The sequence below is a fragment of the Eutrema salsugineum genome, unplaced genomic scaffold (assembly GCF_000478725.1).
Source record: "Eutrema salsugineum unplaced genomic scaffold, Eutsalg1_0 scaffold_1, whole genome shotgun sequence".
Taxonomy (NCBI): Eukaryota; Viridiplantae; Streptophyta; class Magnoliopsida; order Brassicales; family Brassicaceae; genus Eutrema; species Eutrema salsugineum.
Genome location: NW_006256909.1, coordinates 9498267 through 9518379, shown reverse-complemented (window position 1 = coordinate 9518379; position 20113 = coordinate 9498267). Strand labels below are relative to the sequence as shown.

General features: G+C 32.8%; 2 protein-coding genes across 3 annotated transcripts; one reads left to right on the top strand and one right to left on the bottom strand.

The window, feature by feature from the left end:
• Positions 1-277: 277 nt before the first annotated feature.
• Positions 278-2245, bottom strand: LOC18031102 (glucan endo-1,3-beta-glucosidase 14). 2 transcript variants are annotated; one of them, XM_024149536.1, is made up of 4 exons: positions 2120-2245; positions 1625-1961; positions 574-1282; positions 278-447 (listed from the first exon to the last, which is right to left on the bottom strand). In XM_024149536.1, exons 1-4 carry the CDS (start codon positions 2190-2192, stop codon positions 376-378), a joined length of 1191 nt encoding a protein of 396 aa, XP_024005304.1. In that variant the 5' UTR covers positions 2193-2245; the 3' UTR covers positions 278-375. The 2 variants fall into 2 exon arrangements, with proteins under 2 accessions (XP_024005304.1, XP_006414122.1); XM_006414059.2 differs by having other exon boundaries at positions 278-459; positions 2120-2243.
• Positions 2246-14452: 12207 nt separating this feature from the next.
• Positions 14453-19741, top strand: LOC18031101 (cullin-4). The gene is made up of 17 exons (XM_006414058.2): positions 14453-14812; positions 15334-15449; positions 15543-15889; positions 16171-16351; positions 16467-16589; positions 16679-16966; positions 17315-17440; positions 17557-17658; positions 17771-17824; positions 18038-18144; positions 18233-18293; positions 18382-18513; positions 18589-18726; positions 18809-18889; positions 19007-19087; positions 19193-19273; positions 19467-19741. The coding sequence occupies exons 1-17, from the start codon at positions 14575-14577 to the stop codon at positions 19578-19580; spliced, it is 2370 nt and encodes a 789-aa protein (XP_006414121.1). The 5' UTR covers positions 14453-14574; the 3' UTR covers positions 19581-19741.
• Positions 19742-20113: the final 372 nt, after the last annotated feature.

The following is a 20113-nucleotide window of genomic DNA, read 5'->3' as shown; positions in this document are numbered from 1 at the left end:
CATACATAAATAAATGAATCGGCTATATGCCTTATATCTTGAATTAGAGAAACGATATGGTTGATTGTAAGCTAGTACTTATCGATTCTACGCCCAAGGGTCAAGGTTACAGTAAGCTAGCTTTTCATGTGCGACAAGTCGCCAATATAAGTTATTTCTTGAAAAAAATTAACAGTTTTTTAATTCATCGATATCCACATGTCCATTCAACATGTTAACGACAACAACAAATTTATCATTTTAACTATTTACCGATTTGATTAGTAATATTGAATAGAATATGAAATCATATTTGTCGAACTTCAAATAATTAATTTGTTTACATAAATATCCTAACCAATCGCGTTATTATATATATTCTCGATAAATTCCCCTCTAAAATAATCTCAACATTACAACTTGAATCATCGCCAATATCAAAATTGTCCAATACTCCAAGCTCGTTGCCTTATTCACTGCCTGTAAGAATTAGAAACAGAGAATTCATTAGCCTTCACAAACATTTATTCTCATTGTGATCACCTCAAAATTTCCGGGTTCTAACAAAACAAAACCATGGAATATTTATTGTACCTTAGTGGCAGAGGATGAATAAGTGACTGATTCTGAATTCGCAGTCGTGGTCGACATCGTAGAGAATCCCAAATTGTAAGCCAATGATCCATCTGGTCGAAATATCCCGTAATTCTTCTCCGAAGTAGGACCCGGTTTCATATCCTCATTGAACAAGGCAAATATATAAACATCGAGCCTCGAATTCCGCCTCGCCGGAGTTCCTTCTCCGGCGAATTGCCTCATCATAAGATTCCGGTTATACGTGGCAGCATTCAAAGGAGACGCTCCAATCTCTCCGGGGTCTCCTTTTGAAGGCCACCCTGTTTCCGCAACCCTAACTTCTATGTTACGGTACCCTAATTTCGCAGCCGCGAAAGCAACCGCATCGACTTGAGCATACATCATGTTGTCGTAATGTAGTCTTGTGTTGGGATCGGTCATTCCTATGTTACGGTTGAATAGAACGTAATCGATTGGGATCTTGTTTGGGCTATCTTTGTAGGCAAAGTAAGGGTAAGCATTGATCCAAAAAGGAGATTTCGTGGCTTCCAAGAAATCTAGAAGTTGTTGCATCACGGAGGAAACCGCCGGCTTGAAACTTCCGGCCGATGGAGGATAAGATTCGGCTAGAACGGCAAGAGAGCAAGGAGACGAGACTTGAATGTATCTGTCTAAACCTAATTGAACCAAAGCTTTGTGGATGTTTATCATCGCCGGCATCATGTATCTATTACAAAAGAAAAATGAGGAATAAAATACAAATTAGCATTATTTGAAATTTTTTATCGCACCTAACTATATAAAAAATATAGCAATATTTTGTAACTACATGCAGATGACGTACCGAGTCCATATATTTTTACCATTTAAAACTTTTCAAAATTAAAATCGCTCTGGGCCCTTGATATATATATATATATATATATATATATATTTTTTTTTTTTTTAATTTTGTTTTTATGCGATCGTCATTGTTGACCAAGGACTCTACTAGGAAATGTGAAATCACTGTAAAGAGATATATTTGATTAAATGCAAAATATTAAGAGATTCAATGATTATTAATTACCCGATTAAACTAGAGTCTTCGTCGGTGAAAAGCTCGTTTCCGACCATGATTCCGGTGATCCTAGTGGCCGGAATATAGGGTTTGATGTGAGAATCCACCCACTGGAGGGCTTGTTGAGGATCTTGTAACAACGGTAAAACCTGATTTTCAATGGTGACGATGATCTCGATGTTTGAATTTGCAAAAGAACTAAGAATTTGAGGATTAGTGTCGTAGATTCTTGTTTTGGTGATCCTTAGAGATCTCAAGAGGTTAATAACTTTATCCGGTGAAGGCAAATCGTTCCCAACTTGTCCGTAATTGATGCCAAGAGACGTTACTCTTTGTAATATATTCCCTGCATTATTTTCCATTCAAAGAATCAGAATCTTAAGAAAATTATGCCAAAATTTCCATAAGTTTGAAAAGTAATTACTAAAAATTTAGACGTTATTTCTGTAAGAAAACTCCAGACAACAAAAAAAAGGATTTAGACGATGGAAAAAAACAAATCACCTGAGAAAACGAGAGAAAGCAGGAGAAAAACGTTAAAGAGATTCGAAAGTCTTGTGCATGTTCTTGATGTCATGTTGAGGAAAAGAGAGGGAGAGAGAGAGAGATTGTGAAGCTTTTGGGTTTTAAGAAAGGGTTCAATGGAATATATATAGACATACACAATAAGCCAGCCAAGTTGAAGAATACTTTTCTTTGCTTGTTTGTTTTTTTTTTCCGTGTTTTTGTTTATTTTATTTATTTTGTTAAAGGAAAAGGTTTAGTTTTGAAGTTTTTGTATTTTAATGTTTTTCGTTGTTTAGCTTTGCCTTCCCTATATTGCTTTTCTCATTTATGCCTTTTTTTATCCATTGACGGCTTTCTATAAACCACAACAAGGGATTTCTTATTAAAGATTATATATTAGATTTCAAAATATTGATATGAATGCTTTTTTAAGAAAATTACTATTTATGCAGACTCCATGACAAGAAAATTTGCATAATTGCATGCACATGTATGGAAATACATTTCTGTGTGTTTTGATTACATGTAGTCTACAAGTTGTGCTAGCGATTGGTTTGGTTAATAAAGTGAGCAATGTTATTAAACTAATTAGAAAAAGAAAAAAAAGAGAATAAGAATGGGATACACATAAGTGAATGTAATAGAAAATTGCAAAATTTTCATAAAGTACCGGAAAATATTTGAAAAGTCGTTTCAATTAAGTAGGTGAGTCGTGAATTAAAAAAAAACTATATAATACATCGAGATTTTATTCTACGATAATCAGGGAAGAGAAAGATATAAATTAGTATATCACAATTAATTATAACAATTAATTATCTAATCATGCTTACTTTAGATAGATATAAATGACATCTTAGTCTTAAATTAATTAAATTTAATTAGTAATCTATATGTCTTATAAAATCGTTGTGTTCTTGACCCAGAAAAAAAAATGAGAAATTTGGTGTCGTAGCAATAAGACAAGAACTATTTAGGTATTTGAAAACTAATTATTTTATAGTATGGAAAATACTTTAAACCCCCTCAGCTCCTTTCCACTCTAGCATCTCTTTAAAATGATAGCGTATACGCTTTTACATATTCATTTTTTCTGACACATTTCTCTTTCATCAACTTTAATTCAAATTATTTTCGCTGGGACTTTATAGTCAAGCTTAAGTCTTTGAAATTCAATGAATTTCAAAATACTGCTACCACACCCATATCCTCTTTTCTCTTATATCGGCGACTATCCATCTTTGCTTCGCCGTTCCCGTCAATATCAACCGGGGTTTGACACAGCGAGTCTTTATATCATTACCGCCGTTTAAAGCTCCGAACATGATGGACAAATTTTGTGAACCACTGCCTTTTTCTTCTGCAGCGAATATTGAAAGGTACATGTTCAGTCGTTGACACATCTATTTCTACTCTGTTATTGTTTTTGTAATTTGAATATTATCTGATTGTAGTCGCAGTTACCCGCATATGTCGTCGCTAATTTTCAGAATCTAGAATTGTTTATTTTTCTCAGCTAGATCTCTCGCTATTCTTTCTCTTTTTGGACACATAAACGTTTTTTTCATAAGTAATTTCTCGTGATTCATGATTTTTGTATTTTTTACCCAGCCCACTCTCATTCTCATCCGTCATTTAGATATATGCTTTCATATCTGAGTAGTCGACTACTGTCTATAGTCAACTACATTTGAACTACATAACTAGCTTAGTAGGCGACCATTTATTCGGTAGCTAACTATTCATTGCTATGTGTTTGAAGGGCTATGTTGTCCCAAGTACATCCCGATCTGGTACCGCTGGCAAATGATGTCCTTCCGCAGATTCGCGATGCAGTCTAGGATTTTAAAAAATTTCTTTCGGTAGTTAACTATATACATCGTCACTAGTAATCGTCTACTCGCAACATCTATAATCGATTCAATATAAAGCTACATATTCAGTTAGTCTACATTACTACTAGATAGGAATAGTCAACTACTCATATGAATAACAATAGTTATTTACATCACATTGGTAGTCAGTTTACAGTAGCTAACTATTTGACTTTTGTTCGTTTCAAGGGATATGTGTACTCTTCGACAATCCGAACCCACACAGTTTGCAAATAATGTGCTTCTCCAGATTAGTGATGCACTCGTTGATATTTTTAAAAGAGTTGGTCGGGAATCTGCCGAATATGCTTGTTCATTTGCTTGTTCATGTAAATTTCTGACAGTTCCATCATCTTTTTCGTTGTTATCGATATCTGGTTCTCTTTATTTTGTAGATCTAGAGTAGTTAACTATTTTTATATGCATACTGAGTAAGTAGTAACTACATTGAATATGGTCATTAGTAATTGCCTACTCTTATCATCTATACATATACAATAAATAACTACTCCATATTCAGTTAGTCTACATAACTACTATGCACATATAACCAATTACTAATATAATTATCGGTAGTTAACTACGTTATAACAGTAATCAGTTTACAATAGCTAACTTTTTGCCATTTTTCCTCTGTAGGGATATGTGTTCTCTTCAACAATGTGAACCCACACTGTTCGCAAATAATGTGCTTCTTCAGATTCGCGATGCACTCGTTAATGTCTTTGTAAAGGTTGCTAGAGAATCTGCAGAAGATGTGTTCATTTGCTTGTTCATGTAAGGTTTTAAACCAAACATTTAAGGAACCATCTCTCATCAAGGCGCTCAACCTATTTGCCTTCATTAAACGTCTCAACTTAATGAAGGGCTACCCTGAATTCTTTGAGTCAGCGAAAATGGATAACTACCAATAATCAAATTTTAGAAGTAGCTATCTAATCGAAATAGACAATTATTAATACTTACTTTTAAGTATTAAAATCAACTTTGAGTTGTATGGAGAAAATAGACAACTACTAGTAATCGACTTGGAGTACGACCTATCTAATCAAAATAGGTTACAAACTAGTCAACATCTCTGTGTCACCTACTAGTCGTTGTCTACTAGAAATATGAACACAACAAACAAAAGAATTAAAATTAAAAGGGACGTCTATACAGAAGTGATAGATGACTAATTGGTATATGTCTATTTACTTTCAACTTGGTGCAACTATAGAAAGTATCGTCCATAATATCTCACACTTTCGGAGTGAGAGAATGTTTGTCTGAGGGGGATACATATTTTTTATGAAAATAGTTGTATACTACATATCCACATACTCTTCGCTAATGATTTTCTATGAAAATAGTCAACTATGGCTATAGAGTTACCATTGTGACACCTCCCAAGACACATGCTGCAAAGTATTGCCGTATTCATCAAATTTCTTCTGTGTCAGCAAACGAATTAGATCAACCACATTTCTACCACAAAGTAGTCAACTATGAATAATAATAAAAAAGTTGACTATGTTACAAACACTAAATAGTTGAGTACGTTACCTTCATTTCCCCTTAAGATGAGATCTTTATTTTCTTTGGTCGACCATCTGGTCAGCGCATTAATGGAGGAAGTAGTTCTGAGACACCATAACATACATGAGTTGGTACTAGGTGAAATGGTCTTTCATGCTGTAAGAAAAAGTTACCGATAACTTGTTATGTACATATCTCCCTTTTTATGTTGTAAACTTCATACTTATCGTGGCCGACAACAACCGCCTACATTTTAAACATAGTTACCTATTAGTAGTCATCTACTATAAATATATGAACACAAAAAACAAAATAAATAGAATTGAAAAGAATGTCTATGTTGAAGTGATAGGTGACTATTTTGTATATGTCTATTTACTTTTAACTTGGTGTAACCATAGAAAATATCGTACATAATGTCTCATAATTTTAGAATGAGAAGACGTTCATCTGAGGCGGATGCAACTGCTTTATTAAATAGTCGTCTACTACATAACCGCATACTCTGAGTAAATATTTTTATGAAAATAGTTAATTATTCCATAGAGTTATCTCATATTTTAATGATTTGAGCAAAAGGACACCATAATTTCTTGAGAAAATACGAACCATAACGCTAAAAATCAGAAACTTGAATGTTTGGTTTATGGGTGTTGTGTTAGTGGCTATTTATCTGATCCACTAGAGTTCCCTCAAATAAACCTATTTGTACACGTAATACTAAACGACAACAACGTTTAAAGCTTACTAAAGTAACAATAAAGTTTACGTTGCTATTGTTTCAAAAAGCAAGTAACGTCTGTGTCTTAGTAAGTTGGTGTGGTCCCAACCTCAGTCAAAAAAAGCGATGTCTAGATTTAGAAAGTAAGGAGTGCAATATCATTTTCACATACTTTTTTCTGTTGACTTGTGCTATGCACTTAATTGACCGCTTTTCTATAGTAGTTACTTAATTTGTTAGTAATACTAATGCAAATCACCCAAAAAGGATCGTTGTGTACATAAACATACATATTTTGATTATAGATTAATTGAGGTAAAATATATTTGAACCCAAACTTCAAGATAATAAAGTAATAATTAAATTGGGTTATTACTAATACATAGGTTATTGTTAGTCGGAAAAAGAATGTTTATTTTTTACTATTTTCGACTGTTAGTATTGTCTACTTGATTAGGTTAATGCTAATTTAAACGATTCGAAGAATTGATTACCTTTCGCATGAATCTTGACCACGAGTGTATCCCAACCTTATTATAACGAAAATACCGTCTTCAGACAAAAGCTAATTGGAGATCCGATTTGACATGACGTGTCAAAGGATTCAACGGTACACTGAAGGAAGCCTCCTCCGTTTCTCCTTAAAAGTTTTTAAATATTATTTTTGGCTCATAAAGTTTTAAATTTCAAATCTTCCGAGAAAAAAAAAAATTATTAACATTCATACTAAAAATAAAAATACATATATCACAATTATGTTTTTAATCGAAAAATTACAGACCTGAACTCAATTAACTAATTTTTAGAGTATGCGATGAGCTTAATATTCAAGATCTTTTATTCAACAATATCGTAGATGTAAATAAAGTATATAAATTTGTTTGATCGGAATTGCAATATAATCCATATCAATATTCCAAACTAATCATACATTTGCGGTTTAGAACACAATTTCACCATCCATGTTGAGCATTTGTTGGCTCAACAAACTTCTCCATCTTTTAGTATATTGAATTTTTTTTTTTGTTTTCAACTTGTTACGTACACTTACGCAATGGCGAATTATGGGGGCATAATTTAATAAACAAAGAAAAAAAATTTTAATTGAGGGCAATTTTATATTTTTATTACTAAATTTTAAATATTTTAATTAAATTTATTTAAATTATTTAAGAAAATTAAAAAACAGTAAGGGTAATTAAAAAACGTTAGTTACATCCACCCCTGCACTTACGAGTCGTTGATATTCTTGATGAACAGTTGTGCAAGACATAAATATTTTATATACATTTTTTTTACTATGAATGTACTGATTAAAATGAAAGTTATATTTTACAAAAAACAAAATCTAAAATAGTATTATATTGGCAAAAAAAAAAAAGAAGAAGTAAATACAAGGGAGCACTATAAATTTTTGGGTAAGATAATCATCGAAGTCACATGGGAAATTAAGTTTTCAAAATTTCTTTTAGGAAAATTTACTAGAATGAACATAATTATAAGTTTAATTACTAGAATAAACTACAAAAGATATATGTCATTCTAGTAAATTTATTATTCAAAATGTCCTTGTAAGTTTGTTGTAGGAAAAACGATATTACAAGAATGCTATTACTAAGTAAACCTGTCAATAACGAATCTAACTAGTAAATTTTTAAAAAATTAGAGTCATTCTAAGTAATTTTTCTTGTTTTTTTATGTATTCTTGCAGTAATTGTGTTCTATATCTTTCGGTCAATACCCTTCTGATTGTGACACAAATTTCTCTGTTTCCAGATGTGAAACATTATATTTCGGACCTCTAACTTCCTGCGAAGACAAGGGTTTTGAGGTGAAAGATCGTTTGGATGGAATTATTGTATACATATTTTTTTTTTTTGAACAATAGTTGTATACATATATTACATATAGATACATATGAGCACAGAAAACTTCTCTCACACAAAAGCCAATATATTTTTTTTTATCACAAGACAAAAGCCAATATATGTGCATAATAATAGTGAGGCGCTTTTAAAATAAAAGAAGATAACTGTGTGTGAATATGTATTAAACTATAAATTGACAAAAACTAAAAGCATTAGATTGATAAAATTAAAATAAATGGGTCAATTAGGATAATGTTGCTAAGTTGCTTTTGAGGGGAATGAGCTAAGTTGGCGGAGCAGTGTCATACACTTGGGGGCGTCGGTCAATTTCAACCACCAGTAATTTTTAAATCACTTGACATTGTTAAACCTATAAAACAAATTTAGCAAGTGCATGCGTTTGGTTGGCGATTGATTTGTTAATTTATTAATTTCTACTTACTATATTTTTAAATAGTAAAATAAAATAAAAAGTTAAATTTGATCACGTAGACGATAGTCAATTCGTTTTCTCGAAAGGTTGGCTAGCTAGAATATTACATTAATTTATAGTGAGACTTTTGGCAGCATCGATCTAATCTGAAATATCGTAGTGTCTTCTTTTCTATTCTATAATTTTAAATCTTCTCTCTTTTTCGAGACACCAAGAGCCATTTTATTTGAACACATGTATACAACTTATAAGAAATATATTTAAAGCGCGATTGGATTTTTTTGTCATTAAACAAATTCTTTCTCGTTTCGAACTGGGGTTAAATATGTGAGAATGGGTCAAAATCAGTCAATTATCCAGATTGGCCTGTTTATAGTTGGCTGAAAAACTTTTTGCTCGACGTTTTAAAGTTTGATTTCGCGGTTGAGAATGGACTACCGGTCGACTTGTGGCAGTTCCATAGATAGATGGATTTGACGCCTGACGTAATTACACCATACACGGCCTAAACATATTTGTGTTAAATTATATGTTTTGTTGAAAATTATAATGATAATTTTATTAATCCAATATATGACACAAGTTATATTATTGTTATATAGCTAAACGTTAGTTATTTATGTTTGTTTGATGAGTGATTTTTTCGTTAACTATAAGATGAGTGATCTACTTTGTTGAATATTTATCATAAATGTTGTTTGGACATACTTTTGTGAATCAACTTCTATTAATCCACGAACTCATAAAGTTTCCATGGTTTTTTTTTCCCGGTGAAACAAACATATGCTTCTCAAACACCGGTGTGATGTCTTTCAGTGGACATTTTTGAAGTGCAAGTCGCTAAATAAGATCGTATGATTGTGCGGAGAGATTGGGAAGCGGTAAGAAGAGTTTTTTTTTTCCGTTCTAGGTCAGATTGATAAGATAGTGTTTTTCTGTTAATATGATCTTTAACAACAAAAAATGATGTTTAGAAAGGACGATTTAGATGAAAAGAAGGGGGAAAAAATGATCTGAATGTTTTTAAGAGCAAAATGGCGAAAGAAATGTGTTTATAAGCTTAGAAGACGTTTCTGCGAGGAAAGGGTTTCGAATCTTCGTAGTGCATGAAAAAAGTAGAGTACTACTTTATCCGGTTTTCCAATTACCATATTTTTGGGTCGAGTCGGTTATCGCAAATGAACCAACAATTTACAACTTGTTTATATATCAACTGTTTAAGAAACGGATCAGACCAAACCATCGGAGACAGAACCTGCCTGACCGGTCTAGGTTAGACTGGACCGACATGTTTTTATATTTTTAGTTACAATGTGTCTATAACGTGTCTATGCATTGTAAGGGTCAGTTGATATAAGGGACCCTTGATATAATACGCACAAAAAGGTGAAAACATAATTAGAGTGTAGAACGTTTCTATCCATTCTTTTATGACGACAGAGATTTTGTTTATATATATATATATTATTTTTGAGAAAAACATTTAGATATTAATTAAGCATCAAGAATCTCGCAGTCAGTCCTCTGGCTGTCTGGCACTGGAAAGATACGTTTCATGTTTCGAAGATCATGACCAACATTATAAATCTGCTGAGCCATTGCACCATCAGACTCATAGTTTTAATATATTTGAACTATATGTAGTCTCACTACAAGAAAATTTGGTTTAATTTGGTTAAATGTTGGCCTCTAACTACTCTATAACTGCGTTTTTTATATTTAGCCGAACTTCTACAATCCAACTAAACTTAAAGTGAATGTAACTGTTAAATAATCTAGATATTAAAAAAACTGTTAAATAATCTACTAAACCAAAATTTTTAATATATAATTTATAACCCCATATAATTACATATCATTAAGATATTTACATATTGCACCTTTTTACACAACAAATGCATATTGGACTTTGGCTTTATACATTAGACAATGAGATATATTTGACGTCATATTAAGAAAGCGGATATTGTGGGCCATTTTACGTCAAACATATAATCCAGTCAAGTTAATGGTTTAAGCATTAAGAGAATACTTTTTATTGTAAAGTTGCCTACAAAATTGAATTTTTGTGGATATGGATAACTGGATAAGCATTAAGAGACAACATTTATGTATAAGAAAAACAACCTTTATAATGCTAGAGAGAAAGTTAAGGTCTTATCCTTCGACGATACTGCTTTCTCGATAACCAGTAAACATCGTGCATGCATGGCTAAAAGCTTTTACGTGTGCTTTTTTCTTTTTATTAGTTTTTTTGTTATACTATTCAAAGTGTTTTTCATTTATGACGCGCATACGTCAAAAGGGCCTTAATCTATGTGTATGCTTCTCTTTTTCCTCCACCTTTTTTTGGTATAAACGACAAAAAATGAGAACGTCTAAACATTTTTATAAAAAGTATGTAATTTGGGTGCGACATTAATGGATAAGACACGTAAGACTGTGAAAATTTATATCGGAATTTGAAATTTTTTATTAAAGCAGCATATCGTTGGTGTTGCTGTACTTGTCTTGTCTTATGTCATATAACAATTTATAGGATTTTTGTTCGAAAGAACTTCTATTATTTTATACACGAAAATGATATTCAAACGTTTGGTTATATGAGCTATCATATATAACATATACCCTTAAAAAGGAGATGAATTATATAGCAATTTTTTCCGACACTAATAAAAACAAAACTAAGTATATACAACTAGATTTTATATATATTCGATTGTGAAATCACAACGTTTAACCGGTATAACGTTTTATAGAAAATAACCTACACTATTACACGTTGTTCTCATAATGAAAAAAATGGAGACGATCCTAAAATTCCTAATGATAAGTTCAACATGTTGGCTTGTCACGCATCGTATATTTTCTTCATAAATATCTTTTAAATTGTACACCTCTAATTTACTAGACATTACGAGGGTTTTTTTTTTCTTTATAGTTAATGTATTGCCAAAAACAAAATTACAGAAAATGGTCTGATTACAAAAAAAAAATAGTAAAAGTTTGATGAGGATTAACGAATAGAGTACCAAGATACGATATTCGACATTTTGATCTCCATTACACTGTGATTCCATAAGCTGTGTTTATATATGCTTGTTAATAACTTATATAGCTTGCTTTTTTTTTCGTAACAAGGGTTGTCAAACTTAGATTGTTTGTTAAATAACTTAGATAAGTGTTTGGCCTTTGTATCTATAGGGTTATGCATATATTTGATATATCTTTAGTCACTTCTTAGAACCATCTTCTCTTTTATTGTTATCCAATGGACATTATGGCAGAGCTACTTGTAGTGTGGAGTGGTCAATTGACCCATGTCAAATTACAAAATTTAAAACTTAAGCTTACTAATATATGTTATTTTTGAAAGAATTTGTTAAAAATTATTTGATTGATCCCTGTAATTTTATGTTGGATGCCTTACTTGATCCCGGTTAAAAAAATTTCTGGCTTCGCCACTCACATTCTAGTATTATTTATTTTTTAATCAATTGCTTTTTTTGGCACATGGCTTGACATGTAAAAGGGAGATTGTATGTGTGTGGATTCACGTTTTTGCATATGTATATAACATATGTGACGATTCGCATCAAGAATCAGAAAAGGAGATCCCCAAAAAGGAAGAATTACTTTTCTTTCCGCCAAAAACATAAAGAAAGACATTTTTTTTTTTGCCGACGTTGATTAGTGAAAAAAAAAAGAAAGCAATTAAAGTAAATGTAAAAAAAAAACAAATCCATTCAAAAAATTTATAGGGAGAAAAAAAATCGTATAACCGACAATATAGTTCTTAATTTTGAATCAAACCTACCGAAAAAATAACACCAATTATGTTCATGTTCTGCTATGTTTGAACTTATAGTTCATGTTTTCTTTTACAGTCACAGAAGATAATTTTTTTCCTTTGTTTCTCTGTTCTATTTGTGTTGTTATAAAACAAATTCTGGTAGAAAAACCAGTCGGAAAACACATCTTATATTCTTTCAAAATTCTGGTAAACAAAATCCCACCTAGGACATGCATGTACAAGTTTTGGTAAAACACACGTCCAGGTTGCACTATTCCGCTTACCTTATCCTCGTTCACTAGAGGTTTCGTCTAGCTGAAAAATGAGAAGCTAGAGGTTCCTCTAGTTCTTATCAATTATTTTGAAATATTTTCTATATATTTATTTGTTTGACTAAATGTCAAAAAATAATTTGAATATTTATATCGTATGAATATGATTGTTATGAATAATTACGTGGATGTTCATTATGAAGTCCACTATTATTAGAAGATTTTCAGAATATTCTAGAATATTATAGAACTTTTTTTATTCTACTATTTCAACTTATTTACTAAGTCTCTGTAATCTTATATAAATATTTATTATTTATAGAATAAAACATAACAATTTCTTCTGTTTTTTATTTATTTATTCATAACATATTATCAGCACGATAATCTCTTTATTTGTTCTTCTACTAAAAAAATGAGATTTAATTTTTGTTTGTGTTTATATTATTCTGAGATGATAAGTAATATATTTTTCAAATCATTGATTATGATATGTTCTACCTCTACGATCATGATCATATGGTAGACTATATGTCTCCTCAGATCATATTTATATAAAGAGAATGATTATTGATTGTTTGATCTTTGTGCAAATATCAGACAATCAATAATCATTATTCTACATAAGCATCGTTAACATCAATAGCCATGCTCTTTATATGAATATGATATAAAGAGACATTGTCTATTATATGATCATGATTGATTTGGAGAAGATATTACTTATCATTCCAAAATAATATAAACACAAATAAAAATTAAATCTCACATTTTTCGGTGGAAAAATAAAGAGAGATTCTCGTGCTGATAACATGTTGTGAATAAAAAGAAAGAGAAGTGAAGAGATGAAATTGTTGTGTCTTATGTCATAGATAATGAAGATTTATATAGGATTACAAAAATTTAGTGAACAATTAGAAATAGGAGAATGAAAAAATAGAGAATAGTATTGTTTTCTATAATCTAACTTAAGCATACACATCACTAAAATCGAATTTATGACACAGCAAGATGCAAATATAAAAATCCGCAAAACTACCCCAAAAAAATTATTCTAGCCAAAAAAGGAAGTACCCAAGAAAAATCTAACCTACCAAATAAAAAGCATAGTGTTGGAGTATTGGGTCGTAACCAGAAAAATAATATTGGGTCTATACTTTTTGGGACTGAACCTTGAACACAGCACATATATATATCATTGGGCTACAATGAATCGCATGGTATTGAAATCTGGCATTTTAACCAAACCAGTCTAGACCCAAACCAAATAGTTGTCTTTTAGTTAACTAAACCAACGCAAATCAAATGGATCGATGATATGGTAAAACATAATAGAGCTCATTTTCAATCAATCGACTCAATCCCAATATCCCATGAAAGTACAACTGTAAACCAAACATTTATTAGTTCATTTTTGAAATCTTTTGACAGTTTTGATTGTTAACGTAATGTAGTTTATTTCATATTTTAAGTTTTCAAAGAAGGTAATGGGAGACTAATTTGTTTCTGAAAAAAGTAACTATATTTGTTTTTGTGAGCATTCACAACATTCTAGTATCAAATTTTAAATCTCTTACACCATACAAGTACATCTTTTTCTCCTTAACATCAAAGCAAATTAAGGTTTTTAGTACATTGGTTTATACGAATTCTAAATCTTGAAAAAATTACATAGACATTTTTTTATTCTGTTATAAAAATAAGAAATAGTTTAACACGATTTTCTAATTTCAACCCCAAGTTTAAAACTGGAGATGAAATATTTAATTTTCATTTTCTTCACAAAATTGAAATATTTAATTTAATATTATAGAAACAAGTAATTTTCGTCATCTCTCTCTCTCTCTTTCGTGAGTTTGGCGTAGGTCTGAGAGAAGCATTGAGAGAAAGAGAAGCTTCGTGGAAAGGGTTAAGCCATTCGATCGATCGATGATGTCTTCTTCTTGATTCCATTTCTCAATTTCACCATTTTCATGTCTCTTCCCACCAAACGCTCTTCTTGTTTCTCTGCCGCTTCTTCCTCTTCCTCTTCTCCTCCGATGAAGAAAGCCAAAAACGGCCTCCATCAGACGCCGCAGTCTCAAGAAGACGACAACGACAAAGAAGCCTTCTCGATGGAGGACGATCCTACTCCGGCCGCCGCGAATCTCTCTCGGAAAAAGGCTACTCTTCCACAACCAACTAAGAAACTCGTCATCAAACTCAATAAAGGTATCTATCTGCTCTTTCTTTGGTCCATTGTGATTCGATCGAAATCTCATCTAGTATAATCTGTGATTGATGTTACGGATTGATTGATTAGGATTACTCTCTGAGTCTTTATACTGGTTAGGCTAGAGAATTACCATTGGTTTCTTGCTTGGCTTGTCCAATTGAGTGATTTGGTAGGCTTTGCGGGATAGTTACTTGTTTCTGATAGAAATTCCAGAGCATTAGTTTTAAGAATTTAGCTTAATCAACTGCGAATGGAGTGTTAAACCATGGATTTTTGGATGCCACTAAGTGGTTGTTTTTTCTCTATTCGCTAATGTTTCCCATCCATTTGGTTGTGTTCTTGCCTGAGTTTCATCAATGAAAATGAATCTTGGTTGATGAATTTAGTCAAACTAGCTATTTCTTGGCTATATTTCCGTTTATTTAGTTGGAGCCTGGGAGGATGATTCTCATTGTTACTAGAGTTGCTAGCAATTAAGAATGTAAAAGTTTCTAATTTTATTTCATTTAATTTGAAGCTAAACCAACTCTACCTACGAATTTTGAGGAGAATACGTGGGCAAAGCTGCAGTCAGCTATCCAAGCTATATTCCTGATGAAACCAGTTACTTTTGATTTTGAAGGGCTTTATCAGGTATATTTATCTGCAAATTTATAGCTTACCCGATAGGGACTTATTTGCATCTGTTAAGATGTCTCGCTGATGAGAGCGTGATTTTTTCATCAGGCTGTTGATAACCTTTGCTTGCATAAGCTGGAAGAGAAACTTTACCAACAAATTGAAAAGGAGTGTGAAGAACACATCTCTGCTGCCTTACAATCTTTAGTTGGTCAGAACACTGATCTGTCTGTTTTTCTGTCGCTTGTCGAGAAGCGCTGGCAAGACTTTTGTGACCAGATGCTAATGATTCGTAGTATAGCCTTGTCTCTGGACAGAAAGTATGTGATACAAAACCCAAACATACGTTCATTATGGGAGATGGGTCTGCAGCTTTTCCGGAAGCATCTCTCCCTTGCCCCTGAAGTTGAGCAAAGGACTGTTACTGGTCTCTTAAGTATGATTGAAAACGAAAGGTAAAGTTGCATTTGCAACATTCTGGTCTTTTAAAGGTAACGGAGAAGCTTGGTTCATTTGTCACATTGTGAATTGATACTCGAGAAGCCGATCTTTGTCTTACTTATTTTTCCGGCTTATGAGTCATGTAATGTTTTGATGCTCTCTAGAAGTATGGTCTCCATTTCTTATGTTCTAAATGCAATTTCCAAGGCAAGGCGGTGCTGTTATTGGTCATAATTATTGTAAATTATTTCATCTCAATTTACCAACTCTTCCTGGCATGTGAATTATCTTGCAGATTAGGCGAAGCTGTTAATAGGACTCTATTGAACCATCTCTTGAAGATGTTTACTGCACTGGGAATATATATGGAAAGCTTCGAGAAACGTTTCCTTGAATGCACATCGGAGTTTTATGCGGCTGAAGGAATGAAATACATGCAGCAGTCTGACGTTCCTGAGTACTTGAAGCATACTGAGGTACCTTGAATGTCCTCATATAACCTTAAAGTGTTTCTTTCTCCTTACGATAGACATCAGTAAAGGTTATTAGTAGCTCCGGTCTCTGTAAGGTATCTATTGATGTTTTTTGCAGGGAAGGTTGCATGAAGAAAATGAAAGATGCATGCTGTACTTAGATGCAGGGACCAGGAAGCCACTGATAGCAACCACTGAAAAGCAACTGCTTGAGTGTCACATATCCCCTATTCTTGATAAGGTTTCACTCTCTTGTCATCTACGTATTTATGTACTTATTAGAAAAGCATGGTCTATGGCTAACTAATTTCATTTTTCAAAATCATTCAGGGTTTCACAATATTAATGGATGGACGTCGTACTGAGGACCTTCAGAGGATGTACACTCTCTTAACTAGGGTTAATGCGCTTGAATTTCTGAGGCAGGCTCTAAGCTCCTACATTAAGAAAACTGGGCAGAGGATCGTTATGGATGATGAAAAAGATAAAGATATGGTACAATCGTTATTGGACTTCAAGAATTCTCTTGACACTATATGGGAACAGAGTTTTTCCAAGAATGAATCGTTTGGAAATACTATTAAAGATTCATTTGAGCATCTGATTAATCTTCGTCAGGTATTGGAGTTTTATCTTCTTTTTTTTTTTTTTTTTTTTGAACATCTGGAGTTTTATCTTCTTGATTATTGTCTTGATTATTGTCTTGATTTAGTGTTGGCGATGCATATATTCGCTACATGTTACTGGAATTCAACTTCGAAACACAATTTCAGTTTGTGGCTTCTTTTGTATTTGTTGTGCTTCCGCAAGTATACACACTTTGCAAATAGCCAACATTTTACAGATGTGAAATCCTTGACATAAGTTCACATTAGGTTTCTTTTCGTGTTACTTCTTCGAGTTTTACATGTCAGCATGCGTCCAAATAAATGAAGAAACGTATTTATGCTCCTGGACTATTTGCAGAACCGGCCTGCTGAGCTTATAGCCAAATTTTTGGATGAGAAGCTCCGTGCTGGGAATAAGGGTACTTCGGAAGAAGAGCTGGAGAATACACTTGAAAAAGTCTTGGTTTTGTTCAGATTTATCCAGGTTTGTCTTCACTTCTTACTTCTGCTTATGTGTGGCTGCATGGCATTGCCTGAATTGAAAGCCAACTCAATGACCATCTAGAAATCATGTTGCTGAAATTATTTTTCTTAATCAAGGGTAAAGATGTCTTTGAAGCTTTCTACAAAAAGGATCTTGCAAAAAGACTCTTGCTGGGAAAGAGTGCTTCGATTGATGCTGAAAAATCTATGATCTCTAAGGTAGAAAACTAACATACTTTTCTGGTCATTTCGTTTTCTCACAGAGAATTTATCTTTACCGACAAAGTTCTTAATTTCTTATCCACTGACCTGCCTTTTGGTGCAACTGCAGCTTAAGAATGAGTGTGGTAGCCAGTTTACAAACAAACTTGAGGGGATGTTTAAGGTCCTATTTCTTTCTCCCTAAAGAATATTTTGGTTTTTCAGCTTTATAAAAGAAATTAGCATACTGTGTAGTAAATTTACGAGCTTATGAGGTGTTGTGCTTACTACTTCAAATATAATCAGACTGTTTCACAAGATTTTTAGTTAATTCTTTACGACTGTACAAGCTCAACAATCGTAACCAGTCCTCTCTGTTTCTGGTAAAATTTTCCAGGACATCGAGCTCTCAAAGGAAATCAATGAGTCTTTCAAACAATCGTCCCAGGCCAGGACAAAACTGCCGTCAGGAATTGAGATGAGTGTACATGTTTTAACAACAGGGTATGTATTGTGTATCACATTTCTACCAAAGTCGGATAGGAATAAACATTGCAAATCAAGTTAAAATCCTTATATCATCATAATGCAGGTACTGGCCAACATATCCACAAATGGATGCTAAACTTCCGCATGAATTAAATGTTTATCAGGTTTTTCCAGCAGTCTTGATACATTTTCCTTTTCGACATATTTGCATGGTTTTCTCTATGTCAATCTGTGTGTGTGTGTGTTTCATAGGATATCTTCAAAGAGTTCTATTTGAGTAAGTACAGTGGTAGGAGGTTGATGTGGCAAAACTCATCAGGTCACTGTGTTCTAAAGGCAGAGTTCCCGAAAGGTAGAAAGGAGCTTGCTGTTTCACTGTTTCAGGTATGTTGATGCCCTTTCTTTTCTTTGCTTTTATTTGCGTGATTGCTTAAGAGGCCTTTTCTTTTGGTGTTTCAGGCCGTTGTGTTGATGTTATTTAATGATGCACAAAAACTTAGCTTTGAAGACATAAAAGATTCCACAAACATTGAAGACAAGGAACTGAGAAGGACCTTGCAGTCACTTGCATGTGGGAAAATTCGTGTACTGGTGAAGGTAGAGCCAAAAAACTGTGACTCTGTAACCGTCTTTTCTACTTAAGCAGAAACTCGTCAGATCTTATATAACTCCTTTGCAGGTCCCAAAAGGAAAAGATGTAGAGGATGGTGACGAATTTGTTTTCAACGAAGACTTTACAGCCTCACTGTATCGCATTAAGGTAAGTTTGTTTTTTCCCTCCCTCACTTTATACTTTCTTGAATCTTATAGTATAACCTATTGCCATTTCAGAGATCTAGAAATCGTCTCCATGTTAATTGATCAAATCTTGGTGCAGGTAAATGCGATCCAGATGAAAGAAACGGTAGAGGAGAACGCAAGTACAACCGAAAAAGTATTCCACGACCGCCAATACCAGGTATGTTTCTACCGGTTTTGTAAAAACTTTCGTGGCTTCATTCCTTAAAAACGAGAAGAGATTTTGACAAACAACTTTCTCTTATCCAAATTACTCAATTTACAGATCGATGCAGCCATTGTCCGGATTATGAAGACAAGAAAAGTCTTAAGTCATACTCTTCTAATCACTGAGCTCTTCCAACAGGTAACATATTTTTTTCATGCTCACTACATATCTAAACGAGAAAAGTTTTGAACTCGATATGCAGTAAATCTTCTCTTTAGGATAAGTTATGGCTCTTAGCTTTCACTAGTGTATCCGCTTTTCTGAATTGCAAAAAGGATGGAGTTTGCTCGAGTTTTCGTAAACGGGTTTGGTTTCGTTTGTGATTTTGCAGCTAAAATTCCCGATAAAACCGGCTGATTTGAAGAAGAGAATAGAGAGTTTGATCGATCGAGAATACTTGGAGAGAGACAAGAATAATCCTCAGATATACAACTATCTTGCTTAGAAAATTTCTCTACTTGTTTTAAGCCCCTCTTCACTCACACTTCGTTTAACATTTTCTGTGTATATTTTTACAATTTCACAATTGTAGAAATTTTCTTCCGTAATCTCAAGAAATTAAAGAGAAAAAAAGGCCGAGAGATTCTGTTCTCGCCATTTTATTGTCCTTTTGTTTTTGCTGTTCTTGATTGGAGCTGTAAATGTTCGATTAAAATTTCGGTTTTTGGGTGGTTTAGGTGAAAGAAAAAAAGAATGAATTAGTCTGGATTGGTTATCAAAGCTGGAGGGGTTGCTTGCTATAGGCTTTTAGTAAAGACTTTCACTTCTTGTTTGTGGCTTTAAGTTTTTCTTGCTATTAAAATTACTATTGTTTCATTTTTTATTTTAAAATTTTCACAATTTTTTTTGATAACCAACAATTGTTTCATTTTTAGTGAACAAAATAATTTGAAAATTTTATTTGGTTAATATATCTAGTAATATCATTTTTAAAAAACAGATTACCTCAAACTATAAAGCTTAATTTATTTGCGTGAA